This window comes from Hemicordylus capensis, chromosome 4 (assembly GCF_027244095.1).
Source record: "Hemicordylus capensis ecotype Gifberg chromosome 4, rHemCap1.1.pri, whole genome shotgun sequence".
Classification (NCBI taxonomy): domain Eukaryota; kingdom Metazoa; phylum Chordata; class Lepidosauria; order Squamata; family Cordylidae; genus Hemicordylus; species Hemicordylus capensis.
Window position 1 is genome coordinate 86287666 of NC_069660.1, and position 17333 is coordinate 86304998.

A 17333-nucleotide genomic window follows, 5' to 3' on the forward strand; every position below is an offset into this window, starting at 1 on the left:
ACAAGAGGAGTCGCTGGACACCTCCACATCAGACAGTGAAGTAACTGTGGAGACAGAGTCTAAGTTGGCCCGAATACGAGAGATTTTCCCCACAAAGAATTCATTAAACACATCACAGCAGGTAATCAATGGTTCTAGATTCTGATTCAAGGGAGGAGGGGCACATACTAGCCCTCTCACTTTCCCACAAAAGGTGGGAAATGATTGTGAGTCCAATCTTAACCAGATTGTTGTCCGTCCACAACAATGGGGAAATCACAGGAGGCCCCACCCATGGAACACCACCACCATCAGAGTGAAAGACCAAATCAAGCGTGTGACCAGCAATGCGTGTCGGCCCCAAGACCACTTGGGATAGGTCCATAGTCATCATAGCCTCTATGAACTCCTGAGCCGCCCCGGACCACTCGGTCCCAAAGTGAACACCGAAGTCCCTTAGCACCACAAGCATGGGGGACTCCAACACCAAGTCTGAGACCAAGTCTGTCAGCTCAGTTAGGGACTCCGCTGAGCAGTGGGATGATCAGTACACCAACAGAAGTCCCAGTCTATCCCTGGTCCCCAGATTTAAGTACACACATTCGATATGGTCCGACATTCTAACAGGGATCCTGGAAAGGGAAAGGTTATTCTTATAGACCACAGCCACTCCACCTCCCCGTCCATGGTCCCTCACCTGCTCCTCAACAGAGTACGCTAGAGGGAGAAGCTGGGACCACACTGGGCCCACAGCTTCCCCCAACCAGGTCTCTGTAATACATACCAGGTCGGCACCTTAATCCAGAATCAAATCATGGATGGTTTCTGATTTATTCTGGACCGACCTGGCATTACAGAGGAGCATGGTGAGATTCCAAGGGTGGTTGGCACTGCTCCCCAAGGTCAAAGGGCTGGCAGGACAACCGGAAGGGGAAACAGCTCTTAGATTTCCAAGTCCCCTTCCCTGTAACGGCCCACTGACCTGCCAACGTTACTTCTTCTGTTCCCCACCACCACCGGAATAGCCGCCCCACAGTCAGTGGGCATGCCTCCTGTCGGCTCATCTCCAGGTAAGCCCAGACACATCCTAGGACTATCTCACCCAGGACTAATTAAAATGAATATTTTCAGGAAGTTTACAATTTATTTTACAGCAGAATCTATACTCCAGCAAAACACACCTTTTGAATGCATGCTACTACTTCTATTATTTGTTTGTTTGTTTGTTTATTTATATTTATATTCCGCCCTTCCAAAAATGGCTCAGGGCAGTTTACACAAAGAAATAATAAACAAACAAACAAATAAGATGGATCCCTGTCCCCAAAGGGCTCACAACCTAAAAGAAACATAAAATAGACACCAGCAACTGTCACTGGAGGTACTGTGGTGGTGGTGAATAGGGCCAGTTACTCTCCTCCTGCTAAACAAAGAGAATCACCACGTTAAAAAGATTGTAACTGTGTCCTTAATCCTTTATAGACAGCCTATCCTGGCATATTGCCTGTTGCAACTATGGATGTACATGGCCTTAGGGAGATTATGCACTTGCAGGTCCCAGAACGTGTGCAAAGCTCCTCAAATTTACTGGCCAGTCCTCTGAACTGTTGCCACCTACAACCCTGGTGTGAGCATTTTCCCCCTTTAAGTCAGAAGCTGTCTGTGGATGGGGGGGGGGCGTGATTTGTGCTGAAGAGGGCAGAACAAAGGTTTAAGAGCAAAGTTTCATATATGCAAAGTGATGCCATCTGTGAGGATCACTAGTAGCTGCCATATTTTATAGCCTACAGCATGCTTCACCATGAGTAGCATACCGGGTTGCTGCATTGTTCATACTCAATTTATGCTGTATAACTTTTAGACAAGAATTTGATCATCTCTTTTTGAGCAACTGGTATATAGACTCCTGTTTCTAATTGATGGGTTTTTCTTGGTATTATTTAAACATAGGTTATTATAAAGAGTTCATTCTTCATAGGAGGTGCTGAACCATAATTCTTAAATTCACCTTCTTCCTGCTGATTTCAGTGTTGCATTTTGACAAGTAGAGTAGGACTACTAATTGTTTTTCATCTTAGGTTGAGAAATGTCTCACCTGGGATCGAATTAAAATTCCAGAGCCTGAGAAGAAATATGCCACACAAACCCCATAAACCTGTTAGTGAAGAATGTGTGACAAGCTGCATGTGTTAACAGCACCAATTTATGAATGTCGTAGTGATTTTTTTTGTTCAGTCGGGGCTGCATTTCTGTGCACATTTACCTAAGTGTTAGTCCTATTGACTGTAGTGGGACTGACTTCTGAGTAAGCTGTATAGTATTATGTTACTAAGATAATTATTCTGCTTAAAATTGAGAATGTCTACTGAAGGCTGACATAACTGGTATAATTTTGGGTTGACATAACTTGTCAATTTAATCATCTATTTCATGTTACAGTAAACCACTATCCTAATAATCTTAGTGCTAGTTTACAAAAAGTTGGATCACTTTAATATTAGTGTAGAGAGAATTACGAGGATGATTTGGGAGGTGGATTGTGCTTCAGAAGAACATTTAAGAACATGTTAAATTTTAAGTATACAAATTAGTCCTATTTAAATAAATGAGGATTGAAAAAATTATCTGTGTTTCTCAACCTGTTTTGCATAGACACAGCTCCAGTCCTGCTTTTCAGTTCACAAAGAGCCCCAATCTGACTAACAACTTGTTGTTAATAAAATACATGAAGGTAATTAAAACTTATCATTAAAATCCTATAAAACAGAATAGATACAAAGCAGTAATATAAATAGTAACATCCAAAATTGATCAGCTAATCACTTCTCATGGGAGTAACTAAGTTTCACATGCTTTCTGAATGTTTGAGATTAGCCTTGCAAGTATCCCACATGAGAGTGTACCAAGGTGAATATACCACAGCAGAAAAGGTCATGCTTTGTGCAGACACCAAACTAGCCTCACTAGCATCCAGTGACTATGGAACACGGAGCAAGGCCTTATGCGATTATTTTAGCGCAAAGCGGGACTAGTCACAAAAGTTGTCTCAGATGTGTCTCAATTTAGCACTTGCCTTTTCTCTTATCGGAGTTGCTCAACAGATTGTCATGATTCCAGTTTTAAGTATTCAGATTTTGAGGTCACTGCAGACTCAAAATATTGGAAGGCATCATTCTTATCTTACTTGTGCCAAAAAAGTAGATGTCTTGAGATTTTTAAAATCTCAATGGCCTGAGTTCTCTCCCTGTGTTCAATAAAGCACATACACATATGTGTGCACGTGCTCTCTCGCTCTCCCCTCCCCCCCACATATGCACAGGTATATACAGTCCCATTTCTGTTAATTTCAGTCTTTCCCAGATATCGTAGGTCAACAGTTTTTTTTTATTTCAGAGGCTATATAATTTTGTGGAGACTGAAGATTTTGAACACTGATTCCCATGATCAAGGCTCTGTCTGGAAGATCCAGCAAAGGGACCCTGCATAGACTATAAACCAGGAATTATTTTCTAGAATAAATGAAACACCATATAAATCAGGAAGTCCACAATATATTAATGGCTGTCTAATTTGAAGAATGACAGGTTACTTTAACATATTCTATACTGAGACACAGTTCAATTTAATTGCTTATAGAGACTTGGCTCCTGGAAAATAAGCAACTTGGTGGAACACTTTATTTACTTACATACTTACATTTATATCCCTCTCTTCTTCCAAGGAGCTCAGAGTGGTGTGCATGGTTATGTTTATCCCAAATGAGAGTGTTCATGCACGTTGTTACTGATTCACATTTTTTTAAAAAATTGTTCAATACTTGTAAATTGAGATTTTAATTGCTAGCTCCTTTCCAAAATCCTTAAACAAAACTTTGTCAAATTGCTTAAATACTGATATAAAGTGTTTTTATTTTCCAACTGTAGAAATAGAGAAATATCCACTTGTTTAGATTAACATAAAGTGAAAAAGATTTCAGCCACACATTTACTTTTTAAGGTACTCATACAGCATGCCATGACTCATCAAATACAATAATAAAAACTGTTGGTTAATGCAGCATGAATGTCCATATTTTGTACTTTTTCAAACAGGTGGAAGTCCGCTGGACAGTCCCAGAAATTTCTCTCCAAATGCGCCTTCTCACTTTTCCTTTGTTCCTGCCCGTAGGTATGTTTGCACACTTTTTGTTGTGATTAGCATGTGCAATTATTAGCACCTGAAAGCCATGTTTTCTGCTTACTGTAGTAATTTGGACCTATATGATTTACTGACTCCCTAATTCTGAATAACTGTTTTAAAGTTTACTTTTCATAGCTTCCCATACAGAATCTGAGGCATTGTTAAAACAACAACAAACCCATGCACATTAACAAGACTAATTCAGCCAAATGTTCATTTGTGTCTGTCTCTAAAAACATGGATTATGGATTTCTGTGATTGTATTTGAAAGTATATGGTAAAGTGATGCAGCAACTGGGTTTTAAAGTTGCTTTTTGAGTTGCTTTTTCCTGTACTCTGCAGTGGGAATGGAAGGAGCTGATGCACAGAGCTTGGTGAACAGGCCACAGCTTTATTTCCCATACTTATAGTTGGTTTGGTACTTTGGCCTTAACCTGCCCAGCTTGATTGTTAGGGGCAGCCTCCATACTAGCCCAGTCCAGCGGATCAGTTAAACTTTGGAGGATGTTTATAGCAATAGCAATAGCACTTACATTTATATACCGCTCTATAGCCGGAGCTCTCTAAGCGGTTTACAATGATTTAGCATATTGCCCCCAACATTTCTGGGTACTCATTTTACCGACCTCGGAAGGATGGAAGGCTGAGTCAACCTTGAGCCCCTGGTCAGGATTGAACTTGTAACCTTCTGGTTACAGGGAGGCAGTTTTACCACTGCGCCACCAGGGGCTCATTTAGTAGGTGGAGACCCATTGCTTGTGGGTTTCTAGACACGTAGCCATTCCTTTTGGGCATGGTGGAGCCTGAAACTAAGTGTTGAACTGGTGCCCAAAATTTTCAGGGCCTTTTAGGAAGTCACCTCTATAGGCTTATCTTACTTATCCCCAAAGGCTAGTTCCTGCCCCCAAAAATAATATCATGGGAAATAGTCAGCTCCAGTACTTGCAGGGCTCTTCCACCAGATCTAGGCAGTTCCAATTAGCTAGTTATCCAGCTAGCCAAATGGCATAACCTTTTTTCAACAACTAAGTGCTATATACACTTGGAACTCTCAGCCCTCCTGCTTCTGTCTTTTTTATGGTGGTTGTTTTTTGGTGTGTTATGGTTTTATTGTGTAACTGATTTTAAGGTTTTAAATGTCATTTTAAAAATGGAGTTTTATTTTATTTTAACTTTTGTAAACTGTCTTGGGATGCCTTATGAAAGGTGATATAAAAATTGAACAATAAATTAATTAATAAAACTAATCATGGCTGAAATGCAAAGTTGGACTATCCTATGGTGCCATTGTCAACTCTGGCCCGGAAAGCACTGATTGTCTTGTACCTTCAACGTTGCCTTACCGTCTCTACTTTTTTTGACATCCTTATGTTCATTTTGCTTCATAAATGTGAGAGTTGCCTTAATGTATTTTGAATGATACAGTAAGCCTGAGTATTAGCAACAGAAACATAAGAAAATAGATTATGCGTTCTTTCTCCAGGAGGGTGAGCATGCTAAGTGAAGAAACCTATACATTCTGTTGGGCTGCAGCAAAGAGTAAGAAGATGTATCAATTGCTGAGCAGTTGTGAACAATGGACAGTTTTACATGACCATGACCTTGGTGAAGAAAAATAATAGTTATTTTCACAGTTGGTTATTTTATTATGCTATTGCCAGAGAGCTAACTAGAAACAGCATGTTATTAAGCTGTCATTCTGTTGTGCTGGCACACACATTTACCCACTGGTTAAGGAAAGGAGCATTGGTGTGCTTCAACAAATATATTAGTAGAATTCAAGGTCTGAAAACAACTGAAAAACCTGCTATTGGGACTGTACTTTGCCACGTGTCCTCCACTACTGACCACAGCTACAGCTGGAACTGTGTGTTACATAATCACACAGTAGCCACATAATTAATTCCCTGCTCTCTCTGCATAATATCTTGGATGCTGCATCATGTTCTGATGTCATGGTAAAACTTCCTTGCCTTGACCTCCCATTATTGACTGCCACTTGCAAGGGAGTCATAATGTCGGGACATTGATAAGTTATTTTAACCATTGCAGAGAGGCATGGTGGAGTTTTTGACAGCCATGAGGTAAGATTATTAACATTTTTAATGCAAACTTGCATTCAGTAAAATGTTATTTGGAACAGTCTGTTATATGTGGTGCAGTGGGGAAATACTTGACTAACAAGCAGAAGGTTGCTGGTTAGAATCCCTGCTAGTACTATATCAGGTAGCAGCGATATAGGAAGATGCTGAAAGGCATCATCTCATGCTGTGTGGGAGGAGGCAATGGTAAACCACTCCTGTATTCTACCAAAAGAAAGGGCTCTGTGGACGCCAGGAGTCAAAATCGACTTGACAGCACATTTTACCTTTACCTTTATTATATGTAACATATAATTTCAGCCATAGTTTGAGGATGGTGGGCAGTGATCCACTGCTGTAATACAAGATGCAATGACCCAGATACATTTTTGTTTTATATCAATCCAGCTAACTTGAGAAATTATTTCACTTACCAAAATTATTTGCTGTCTATGATAAACTTTGAAAAGTCAAAGTATAATCCAGGTTAATCCCAAAGCAACCAGGGCACAGATTAAAAACTAAGCCATTTTCTATGTTCTAAGGAACCACTTGGTTCTCCAGGCAGTGATCCAACTTGTGTGGACTGTATTTTGCCACACAAATGGAATACTTGCAGATGGTCAGGTTCCACAATAAAGCTGGTGAAACAGATGAAAGAGCCTGACAGTTGTAGAGGATGTATGTGTAGCTGTAGCTGGGGCATTAGACAGAAGACCTAAAGATAAATGTAACATTAAAATGTGGAATACAAACAATTTTCTTCTTCCTTACATCTGAAAATAGCCGCCCAGAGACGTAAGTTTGGGCGGGGTGTAAATGAAATAAATGAAATAAATAAATAAATAAGAAAGATGAGGGCAATATTTTTACCACATATTGAGTACAATTTAGGAGGGACCAACAAGACCGGCTAAAAAGTTACCAGCTAGCCACTTTTGCTTTAAGTACTACCCATTTAGAAAATTCTTCATTCCATAATAAGTGCATGCTTTCCAAATACAGAATAAGGCTTAATACCATCTTTGGGGGAGTAAGGAGCTGTACACAACTGCTGGTGGATGTTTGACTATAGCTGTTCATGGTATCCTTTGGATTGCTCCAAAGTCCAAGATTGGAAACCATATTAGAGATCTCTATTAATTAAGAGATCTGATTTCTATCAAGTTGTTTCTGTGCTCTGTTAGGAGTAGATGGACTCGGCAGAGGTCTTCAGGTATAGGCTGTTCATTTGAATTCTGTGAGCACTGATGCTGCTATTACACATAATACACCTCTGAAGGAATTTCATGCCTGATAGCATTTTCCACCTGTATAAAGTATAAGACCTGGTTTGTAGAGAGAAAAATCAGGAGCATATTGGTTTAAGGCTGTGGTCACCATTTTCCAAAACGACTGTCAGTCCTCATCCTACAGCACCTATCCTGTGAACCATGACATGTACATCCATACAATTTGTGTCAAGGTTTAGGTTTTGGGTGTAACAAAGCTGTTGTTGTTGTTGTGTGTGTTGATTTGATTTCTATACCACTCTTCCAAAAATGGCTCAGGGTGGTTTACACAGAAAAATAATAAATAAGTAAATAAGATGGATCCCTGTCCCCAAAGGGCTCACAATCTTAAAAAAACACATCAGATAGACAACAGCAGCAGTCACTGTGCTGCGGGTGCATAGGGCCAGATACTCTCCCCCAGCTAAATAAAGAGAATCACCATGTTAAAAGGTGTCTCTCTACCAAGTTAGCAGGGGTTGCCAAGCAGGGGTTGCCAATATCCCAGAAGCTGTATCAGTGACCTTTTTGAAGTGACACAGCAAGGTTTTAAAATAAGCATTTCTTGCTCTGATTACTTAGCATCTTCACAAGCAGAGATGTGAGTTTTCCAGAAAAAAATGAATTGGAATTTTTTTAATTCCCAAGCAAATTTTCTCATTAGCTTAGTTTTTTCTCAAAATTTTTACTATGCACTAGTGTCTGCTGTAACAGAGAATCCCAGATGCCATTGACCTCAGCTACCAGCATCCCCAGCCAAAAACGATTGCAGCGGGGATGCTGGGAGTAGTAGTTGTCAACATCTGGGATTCCATGTTACAGGGAACACTGCTATGCAGATTTCCCCAAGGCCCTGAATAGATTGTTATCTTATCTATATACTTAGGTATCCAGACTAACACTGAGCTGGCACTATGGAAGAGGAGCGATTATCACCAATTCCCCTTCCCCATGAAGCCCACTGTTTCCTGAAAATATGTCCCTGAGGGTTGTGTGATCCTCAAGGACATTTTTTAGGAAGCACAGTGGGCTTCACAGGGTAGGGGAGATTGGTGGTAATCACTCCTCCTCCCCCACCAGCACATGTTACTCTTGGTCAGCCAGTTTTGTTTTGTTTTTTTTAAAACCCTATCATATTAATTTCCTACTATGTAGTCTAGAGATTTTAAATAGTCAAGTAGTTCAGCTGAAATATTTGATTTTGAGGGGAAATCAATAAAAACACTTAATGTGATTTAAATCAGGGCTTGACAATTCCCAGGCACCAGCTCACCATGGTACCAGGAAATTTAAGTGTTTTGCCTGACGCGGGTAATTTTTCAACATGACGAGGAAGAGGAATGGGCAAGCAAAGTGCCCACCTCTGGTCACATTGGTCCACCTCCTGCCTGACCCAGATGGATGTGACCAGGAAAGGAAAGGAGCAACCTGCCCCCACTTTACTTGCTCACTCCTCCTTCTGGTCATGCCTTTCCATTGCCTGCCTGAGTAAGATGAATACAGCCAGGTAGAGGAATGAACAAGCAAGCAAGATGGGGAGTCTTTTCCCTGTGGAGCAGGGAGCATTACTGTGAGTGAGCAGCTACTATAGTAGAGTACAGGGGATTTTGAAGGAATTCTAAGGGACATGTTTTGAGTGAATTTGAAGATTGAGAGAGAGGAAAAAGAAAAGACCTTTGCATGTCATGATAGCACAAGTTATGTATGATAATGACCTTTTTGGAACAAGGTGTTTTAGCCTAGTTTTGGAAGTGAAACAGCTTTGGTTGCTTTGGTGGATGATCTATGTCAGGGATTAGACAGGAAGAGTGCATCCCTGTTGGTTCCACTGGACCTGTCAACAGCTTTTGATACTGATGGTATTCTTCTGAACTACCTGGCAGGATTGTGATTAGGGGGCACTGCTTTGCAGTTCTGGTCCTACCTGTCAGGTAGGCTCTAGAAGATAGTGCGGGGGGGGGGGCGCTCCTACTTGATGCTGTGGTCATTCGTTTATGGCATCCCACTGCTACAAATTTCTAGCTTGTCGGTAATGCTGTACAACAGATGTATGAAACCACTAGTAAAGGATTTGGGGTGGGGTGCCATCCAGCTGTATGACACCCAGCTGTACCATCCCCATTGGGAGAGGCTGTGACAATCTTGAATTGGTGTCTGGACATGTTGATGGGCTGGATGAAGGTGAGTATGGTGAATTACATCTGGACACAGGTCCAGCAGAACCGACAAGCATGTTTCCGGTGTAAGTAATCCACTGAAATGACCAATGCAGTTTCAGTTCTAAACTTGAAGCAGAAGCTAGACTGAAAGGGTTTGAGATAACCAGTTTAATATAGGTATCCCTTAAGAACATGAAGACAGTCCTGATGGATCAAGAGCCCTGCCCAAGTCCTAACTAGTCCAGCATCCTGTTTCACACAGTAGCCCACCAGATGCCTCTGAGCCCACAGCAAGAAATGAGGGCATTCCCTCTCTCTTAGTGTTGTTCCCCTGCAACTGGTATTTAGAGGCATCTTGCCTCTGAGACTGGAAGAGACTCCAGACTAGTAGCCATTGATAGACCTGTCTATGAATTTGCTTAAGGCCCTTTTAAAGCCTTCCAAGCTAGCGGCCATCACCACATCTCGTGGCAGAGTCCATAGATTAATTATGCACTGTGTGAAAAAAATACTTTCTTCTGTTGTTCCTAAATTTTCTGGCATTCTGTTTCATGGGATGACCCCTGGTTCTAGTGTGTTGAGAGTTAGAGAAGATTTTCTCTCTCTCCACTCTCTCTACTCCACGCATAATTTTATGCACCTTACATCATGTCTCCTCATAGTCGTCTCTTTTCCAAACTAAAAAGCTCCAGACGCTGTAGCCTTGCCTCATAAGGAAGCCTCTGAATCATCTTGTTTGCCCTCTTCTGCACCTTTTCCCAGTTCTACAATGCCCTTCTTAAGATAGGGTGACCAGATCTGTACGCTGTACTCCAAATGTGGTCACACCATCGGTTTGTATAAGGGCATTATAATATTAGCATTTTTATTGAATAATGAATAATCCCTTTGCACTGGGTCACCAACACATGCTCAAACATTTTGTCCAAGAATGACAAATTGAAGATCAACTGTCTAAAATCTGAGGCTCTAGGGAGGGTTTCTTCAGTAGGGGCACATCTTTGCCTGCTCTAGACCCAATAGAGCCACACACCTCAGCCAATGATGTATTTAACACCCTTCTGACCCAGTTCTCCAGTCTCCCCCATTCACCTGCCCTTACCAGCTAGGACGGACAAGTCGAGCATGCACATGGAAGCCCTCACTTCACCAAAGATCATTTTCACATGAGCATGCTGAAAAGAACCCATAACCACAGGGCAGACAAGTGCCACCAGCCTGTCAATTGGATCTGAGAAGCGGTATCCATGTGATGCCAATAAAGGTACAGAATGATATAGAAGTTGTGTTAAGTCCAGTGAAAGTAGATTTCAGCTTGGGACAATGATACTTGTACCTTCATGGGCTGAATGCAGTGTGTTCATTTTACAGGCATATATGCAAAAACTGCCTGCCATTCATTCCTCACCCTTTGTAGTGTAATACGGTAATAGTATGCAATTTGATTATGGAGCAAATCTTCTACAGTGACAAACAAACAGGACTGTGGTTCTAGTAAGAAGGCAGAATACAAAGATATGATATACTATACCACTGGAATCTGAAAATACTGAAATATCATGCATTCCTAAAGCTTTTAAATACTGACAATATGCAACAATATTGTCTGGTAACTACCACCTTAAGTATATTGTAGCTTAAATATATTGTAAGTATATTCAGCATTGCAATAGTTCTGACCAGTCCAGATATTGGGCATTCTTTACTGAAGATTCATGACTAATAGCCTGAGGAAGCAGTGTTTAAGTCGTTCCAGTAAATGTCACTATATTTCAGAATTTACACAATCATATCTAAATCTCAGTATTAATAAAATTGTTCTAGCAGCTTACACATACATTTAATGTAGTTTTGAAGAAGTTATATCTCTGAGGAAAGCATGTTTCTTGTATCTGTTGTAATGTAGCATTATTTAGAATTGAACAGTAAAAGAGAGAACTCAGAAGTTGTCCAGGCTGCTGTGGGGCACCTACATCTTCTACTGCAGCTGCATGTCAGGAAGCCATGACAGCATCTTCTCCAATGCAAATCGCTGCTGAGAGGGGACAATTTCCATTGAAGAATCCTTGCCTTGCTAATTGTTTCTCCCCATCTCTGCTCCAGCTGCCTTTACTCCTGCATATTTACACATCCATGTTTGTGAGGTAAACATGGGTATGGAATGATGAAAGCATTTCTGGTGTTAAGCAGTTCCCGCTCACTCACTTTACAATGCAAATTGCCCACACCTGTGGGCATTCTGCACTGGAAAGGGACTGTTTTCAGAGTTTCATTACAAACAGTTTCCACATAATGTGCTTCCCTTTCATTTCAAGCATGGTGTGAATACTTCGATTAAAAGGGGAAGAGATGCAGGTAATACCAAGTGGATTTGCCCCTGGACCCAGAAATTAAGGTGTGTAGGACATGCAAGATATTGTTTGCGTTAAAGTCACAACTTGATCTGCAAAAAATGCCCTAGTTACCTAGCTAGCCATTTAGGTGCACCAGTGTGGTGACTCTGACCCTTTGGCTTCCTTGCTTGGGTGACCACACTCATGTCTTTGAGCATCAGGCAGTTGTAGATAATCTCTTGGTCTGTCACCATCCATTCATCTTTAAAGTGCCCAAGAAGAGCTTAGTAGCACCACCACCCCTTGAGCCAAAGAATTCTGGGGCAGTGAATCTGGCAGGCTCTAAAGAGCTTCCTGTTCAAGTCCCCTATTCACCCTTAAGCTACCTCATAGTATTCACCATGACCCCCTAACCTTTCTGTTTTAACCCATGTTAGACATCACACAGGAGGGGGCGAGTCTTGTTTAAATCCTTTCTTCTATCTTTCAGGTTATTTATTTATTTATTTATTAATCATATTTTTATACCACCTGATACGTAAATTTCTAGGCGGTGCACAGATGCCAACATTAAAATCACAGGTTAAAATACATAAACCACAATAAAAACAATATAAAACAAATTATTAAAATCATTAAAATTCTAATTAAAAGCTTGAGAGAACAGGAAAGTCTTGCAGGTCTTCCTGATAACAAACATATAAGGAGATGCTCTTGTTTTAGCAGGGAGCATATTCCAAAGCCCTGGGGCAGCCACAGAGAAAGCCCAGTCCTGAGTTGCCACCAGATCAGCTGGTGGCAACCATAACTAGACCTCTCCAGAAGATTGTAAAAGGTGGGAGGTTCCATGACAAAGGAGGCGCTCTCTTAAATAACCTGGTCCCAAGCCATTAAGGGCTTTATACATGATAGCCAGCACTTTGTATTTCACCCTGAAACATATTGGCAGCCAGTGCCATTCTTTCAAAACCGGAGTAATATGGTCCCTTCATGTTGTCCCAGAGACCAATCTGGCTGCCGCATTTTGTACCAACTGCAGTTTCCGAACTACGTACAAAGGCAGCCCAATATAGAGCACATTGCAGTAGTTAAACCTGGATGTTACCAGCATATGTACCACTGTTTTAAGGTCATTCACCTCTAGAAATGGACGTAGCTGACATATCAGCCGAATCTGATAAAAAGTGCTCCTGGCCACCGCCTCAACCTGAGAAGAGCTTTGGGTCCAGGAGCACTCCCAAGCTATGTACCTGATCTTTCAGCGGAAGTGTAACCCCATAGGTTATAAAGCCTCACAGATAAGTGAGAAATAACTTGTAACTCTGTGGTGAAAAGAGCACACAATTCTATCTTTAAGGTGAACCAGTCAGTGATTGAGATCTCTTCAGTTCTGATGCGAATGTGATATTTAGGTCCATGTTCACTTTTCTCCTAACCTCTTTAGGATTCTTGGCACCTTTTCACATTCTTCTATTGAGTACATCTGACCAGCTGATTATTAAATCTGAAATCAGGTCTCAATTGGCTTAAAGTCCCATTGAGCTTGTAAACAGACCCCACCATGTGTAGACTTGGTGACAGGCTAGTTTCTCACCAAGGTATACAACCATCATTTTGTGAATGTGGGTTCATGTTCTGTTGAATCAGGATGTGTAGAATCCTAATTCTGAAGCATACAGTGCTTCCTTAGGCATTTAATGCAGTCAACTTGTGCTGATTCAAAGCTGGCACCGAAAGTACATGCCCTCCTGTGGGCTCATAAGAAAATGCTCTTGGCCACAAATAAGTGCTTGTGTGGAGGAGCCCCCTTCTATGTGTATCTGCAATCGCAGATCAACAATCCCATCCTACTACAAGGAGTAAATGAAATTACATATCAGTTTGTCTTCCCTATTTCTTGCCAGCAAACATTCAACTGTAAGCAAACCTGCCAGGCTAGGGTCACTAGCCTGAAATATGAATCAGGCTCCCTGCAGTGTAGCACTGTGGGAGAGGACAAGAGGTGGCTGTTACCTGACGTCTCTCCAGTAACTAGCCTGGCAGAAGACATGCACTCTGTTCACCCACCTTTCCCAATGAATGCTTTGATATGAAAACTTTCCCTCTGCTGGATCCTGTTGCTTATCTCTGGCTCACTCCAGAGTGTCAGTTCTGGCTTCAAGCTCCCTGATGCTAGGACCTGCCTTCTAATTAGAGTAAGAGCATGGTTGAAGAACTGGCCATTTAGGAGGGAAGTGTTTAGGGGCAAACCATACTTCTTTCAAGGGGCTTTCAATGCTTAGTAGCTATTGCATAAGACCATCCTGGATTATCCAAAATATTCTTGATAATATGAGATGGGAACCCCAAAAACCTGGCTACAGAAAAAGGAAGCTATGAGGCAAACATTCTCCCACACTGTACTCAGTGCAGCCCCCCCCCAAAAAAATCATCACAGCAAAGGATCCCTTTCTGACACTGCAGTATGCTGCATTCAAAACAAGCTTGTGCAGCTCAACAATCCTTTATAGCCCAAAGTCTGCCCACTCACCTGTTTAGCCACACTTAGTGTCACTGCAGCAGATCCCAAAGTTGGGTCTGCTGCCACTAATACCAGTATAGCTTTCTTTGGCACTATTATTGCTAACATTATATTAGTTCCCACTGGGTGCAAGGCCCATGGCTAGTCTCAGGAGTTGGTTGTGCACCCTCTCCCTTGCTGTACTCATGATAGTGGGAAGTCCCATACTCATGATGTACTCATGATGCTGTCCAAGTTGCTTTTGTCTATGACACAGTCTGCTTACAGCCACAACATCCGAACCCCTTAAGTCATCTCATGTGTTCCCCAAGAGGCAGAGGCAAGACCAGCCCTGCCAGAATAAGAGGCAGGGGAGCAGGTTTCTCTGCCTTGGAAAGAGCAGTGCACTGTCATGTTCTAACTGGATAGAATTTTTGCTCTTATATTGCATTGATTGTGTAGGTCTCCTACACAATCTTCTTGCCACTTTGATCCCCACCCCCACAATTAAGTAGCAGTGGATTGCTGTAGTTATCCTTTGTTGGTGTGTTGTCCAGTTAAGCAAATGTGTATTTGTCTAGTGTTTGAATTACCTTCTATGTTCTGTAAAGTTACTATTTTGGCTTATTGGAGAAGTATTGTTCAACAATTTTTAAACCTCCTCATGTTTTGAACAGGCTATTTTCAATACAAAAAACAAAATAAAACAAAAACCCTGAGCACATCTCAAAATGGAGAAACAAGAGCAGAGAAATCTCAACTGTTCCAGTGATTTCTGAGTTATTGCAATGCAAATTAATGATGCATAGTTTTCAAACCACGGAAGTGTTCTATGTTGGGGAAATGACATGAATAATATATGTGCCTTTCATTTTCTGTTTACAAAGATATCATGTTTGGTCTTTTGCTCCCAATTTTTACTACTGGTGTTGTTTCTTTTGCATAGCCATGGACACAGGGCAGACAGGTAATGGTACAGTGCATATATGTTTTTGTTGACTGCAAATTGAATGCTTTTGCATGGTGTTTGTAGTATGCTGTGTTCCTAGTGGGTTGATGTGCTGTTGTAACCCCATTTAGGCATGTAGGCATTCTATTTTGCCAATTAAAATGAAACACTTCTTTTTTTTAACATTAATCAAGTTTCCTTCTAAAAAAGAAAATAGTTTCTCTTCTGCACATCATCATCTTGAAGTGAAGCTGACAAACAACTACAATGTGATGTTAAAAAGAGAGACTGCAATAGTAGAATTATTTATTTATTTATTTATTTATTTATTTATTTATTTATTTTCTATTGAATATTGAATAGCCTTTCCAAACTGTCTCAGGGCGGTTTACAATTAAAACAAAACAATTAAAATCAATTAATAGTTAACACAGATTATAAAACACCATAAAACAACAACAATTAAATACAACAGTTTAAAAACCCTGAAAAACCAGGTTACAAGATTAAAACGATTTACAACAATTTAAAAACCCTGGAAGGCCAGGCCAAACAGATAGGTTTTGAGGGCTCTCTAGAAAGCCAATAAAGAATTCAAATCAGATTTCTGCAGGGAGTGCATTCCACAGCCCAGGAGCAGCTATAGAGAAGGCCCACCTATGAGTTGCCACCAGACATACTGGTGGTAACTGGAGATGAACCTCTTCAGATGGCCTTAACGTGCGGTGAGGATCATGCAGAAGAAGGCCCTTTCTAAGGTAACATGGACCTAAGCCATTCAGGACTTTAAAGGTAATAACCAGCACTTTGTATTTTGCCCGGAAACGTATCGGCAGCCAGTGCAGCTGTTTCAAAACAGGCATAATATGGTCTCTCCAGGTTGCCCCAGAGAACAATCTGGCTGCCGCATTCTGAACTAACTGTAGTTTGTGAACTATGTACAAAGGCAGCCCCATGTAGAGTGCATTGCAGTAGTCAAGCCTAGAGGTTACCAGCTGGTGCACTACTGTTTTGAGGTCACCTTCTTCAAGGAATGGATGCAGCTGTCAAATCAGCCAAAGCTGACAGAAAACACTCCTGCCCATGGCCTCCACCTGAGATACCAGGGTGAGGCCTGGGTCCAGGAGTACTCCCAAGCTGCGTACCTGCTCCTTCCGGGGGAGTGTAACCCCATCCAGCACATGGAGATCTAACTCATTTCTCAGATTCTGAACCCCTACAATGAGCACCTCTGTTTTGCTTGGATTCAGCTTCAATTTGTTATCCCTCATCCAGCCCATTACTGCCTGTAGGCAGGCATTTAGGGAATGAATGCCATTTCCTGGTGATGCAGATGAAAAGGAGAAGTAGATTTGGGTTTCATTAGCATACTGAATCTCCTTATGACCTCACCCAGCGGTTTCATGTAGATATTAAAAAGCACTGGTGACAGAATGGAGCCCTGAGGGACTCCATATAATAGCTTCTGTTTTGAGGAGCAACTGTCACCAAGCTCCACCATCTGGAATCTACCTGAGAGATAGGAGTGGAACCACTGCAAAGCAGTGCCCCCTATCCCCAACTTTCCCAGGCGATCCAGGAGGATACCATGGTTGATGGTATCGAATGCCACCGAGAGATACAAAAGAACCAACAGAGTCACACTCCCTCTGTCGATTCCCCAATAGAGGTCATCCATCAGGCCAACCAAGGCTGTCTGAACCCCACTGAGTAATTGATTTAAGTGCCGTCCAGTTGGTGTAGACTCTTAGTGACCACGTAGATAGATTCTTCGATGTGGTCTCTGTGTTCTACACAAATAGGGTATGTCCCTGTGCAGAGACTTTATTGGAACCTAACAAGCTCAATTCTCCTGCTTTGGGCAGGAACCCCGCCTCCAGCC

At 41.6% G+C, this 17333-nt stretch overlaps 1 protein-coding gene across 13 annotated transcripts in view; it reads left to right on the top strand.

Annotated features, from left to right (window-relative positions):
- MAST2 (microtubule associated serine/threonine kinase 2) overlaps positions 1-17333 on the top strand; it is a 295348-nt gene that overhangs the window by 185311 nt on the left and 92704 nt on the right. For 10 of the 13 annotated variants that reach the window (XM_053244173.1, XM_053244182.1, XM_053244169.1 and 7 more), the window contains 2 exons: positions 4071-4146; positions 15449-15469. In XM_053244173.1, the coding sequence (XP_053100148.1) occupies positions 4071-4146; positions 15449-15469 (97 nt within the window). The remainder of the gene's footprint in view (positions 1-4070; positions 4147-15448; positions 15470-17333) is intronic. The other 3 variants (XM_053244171.1, XM_053244172.1, XM_053244174.1) reach the window with 2 other exon arrangements.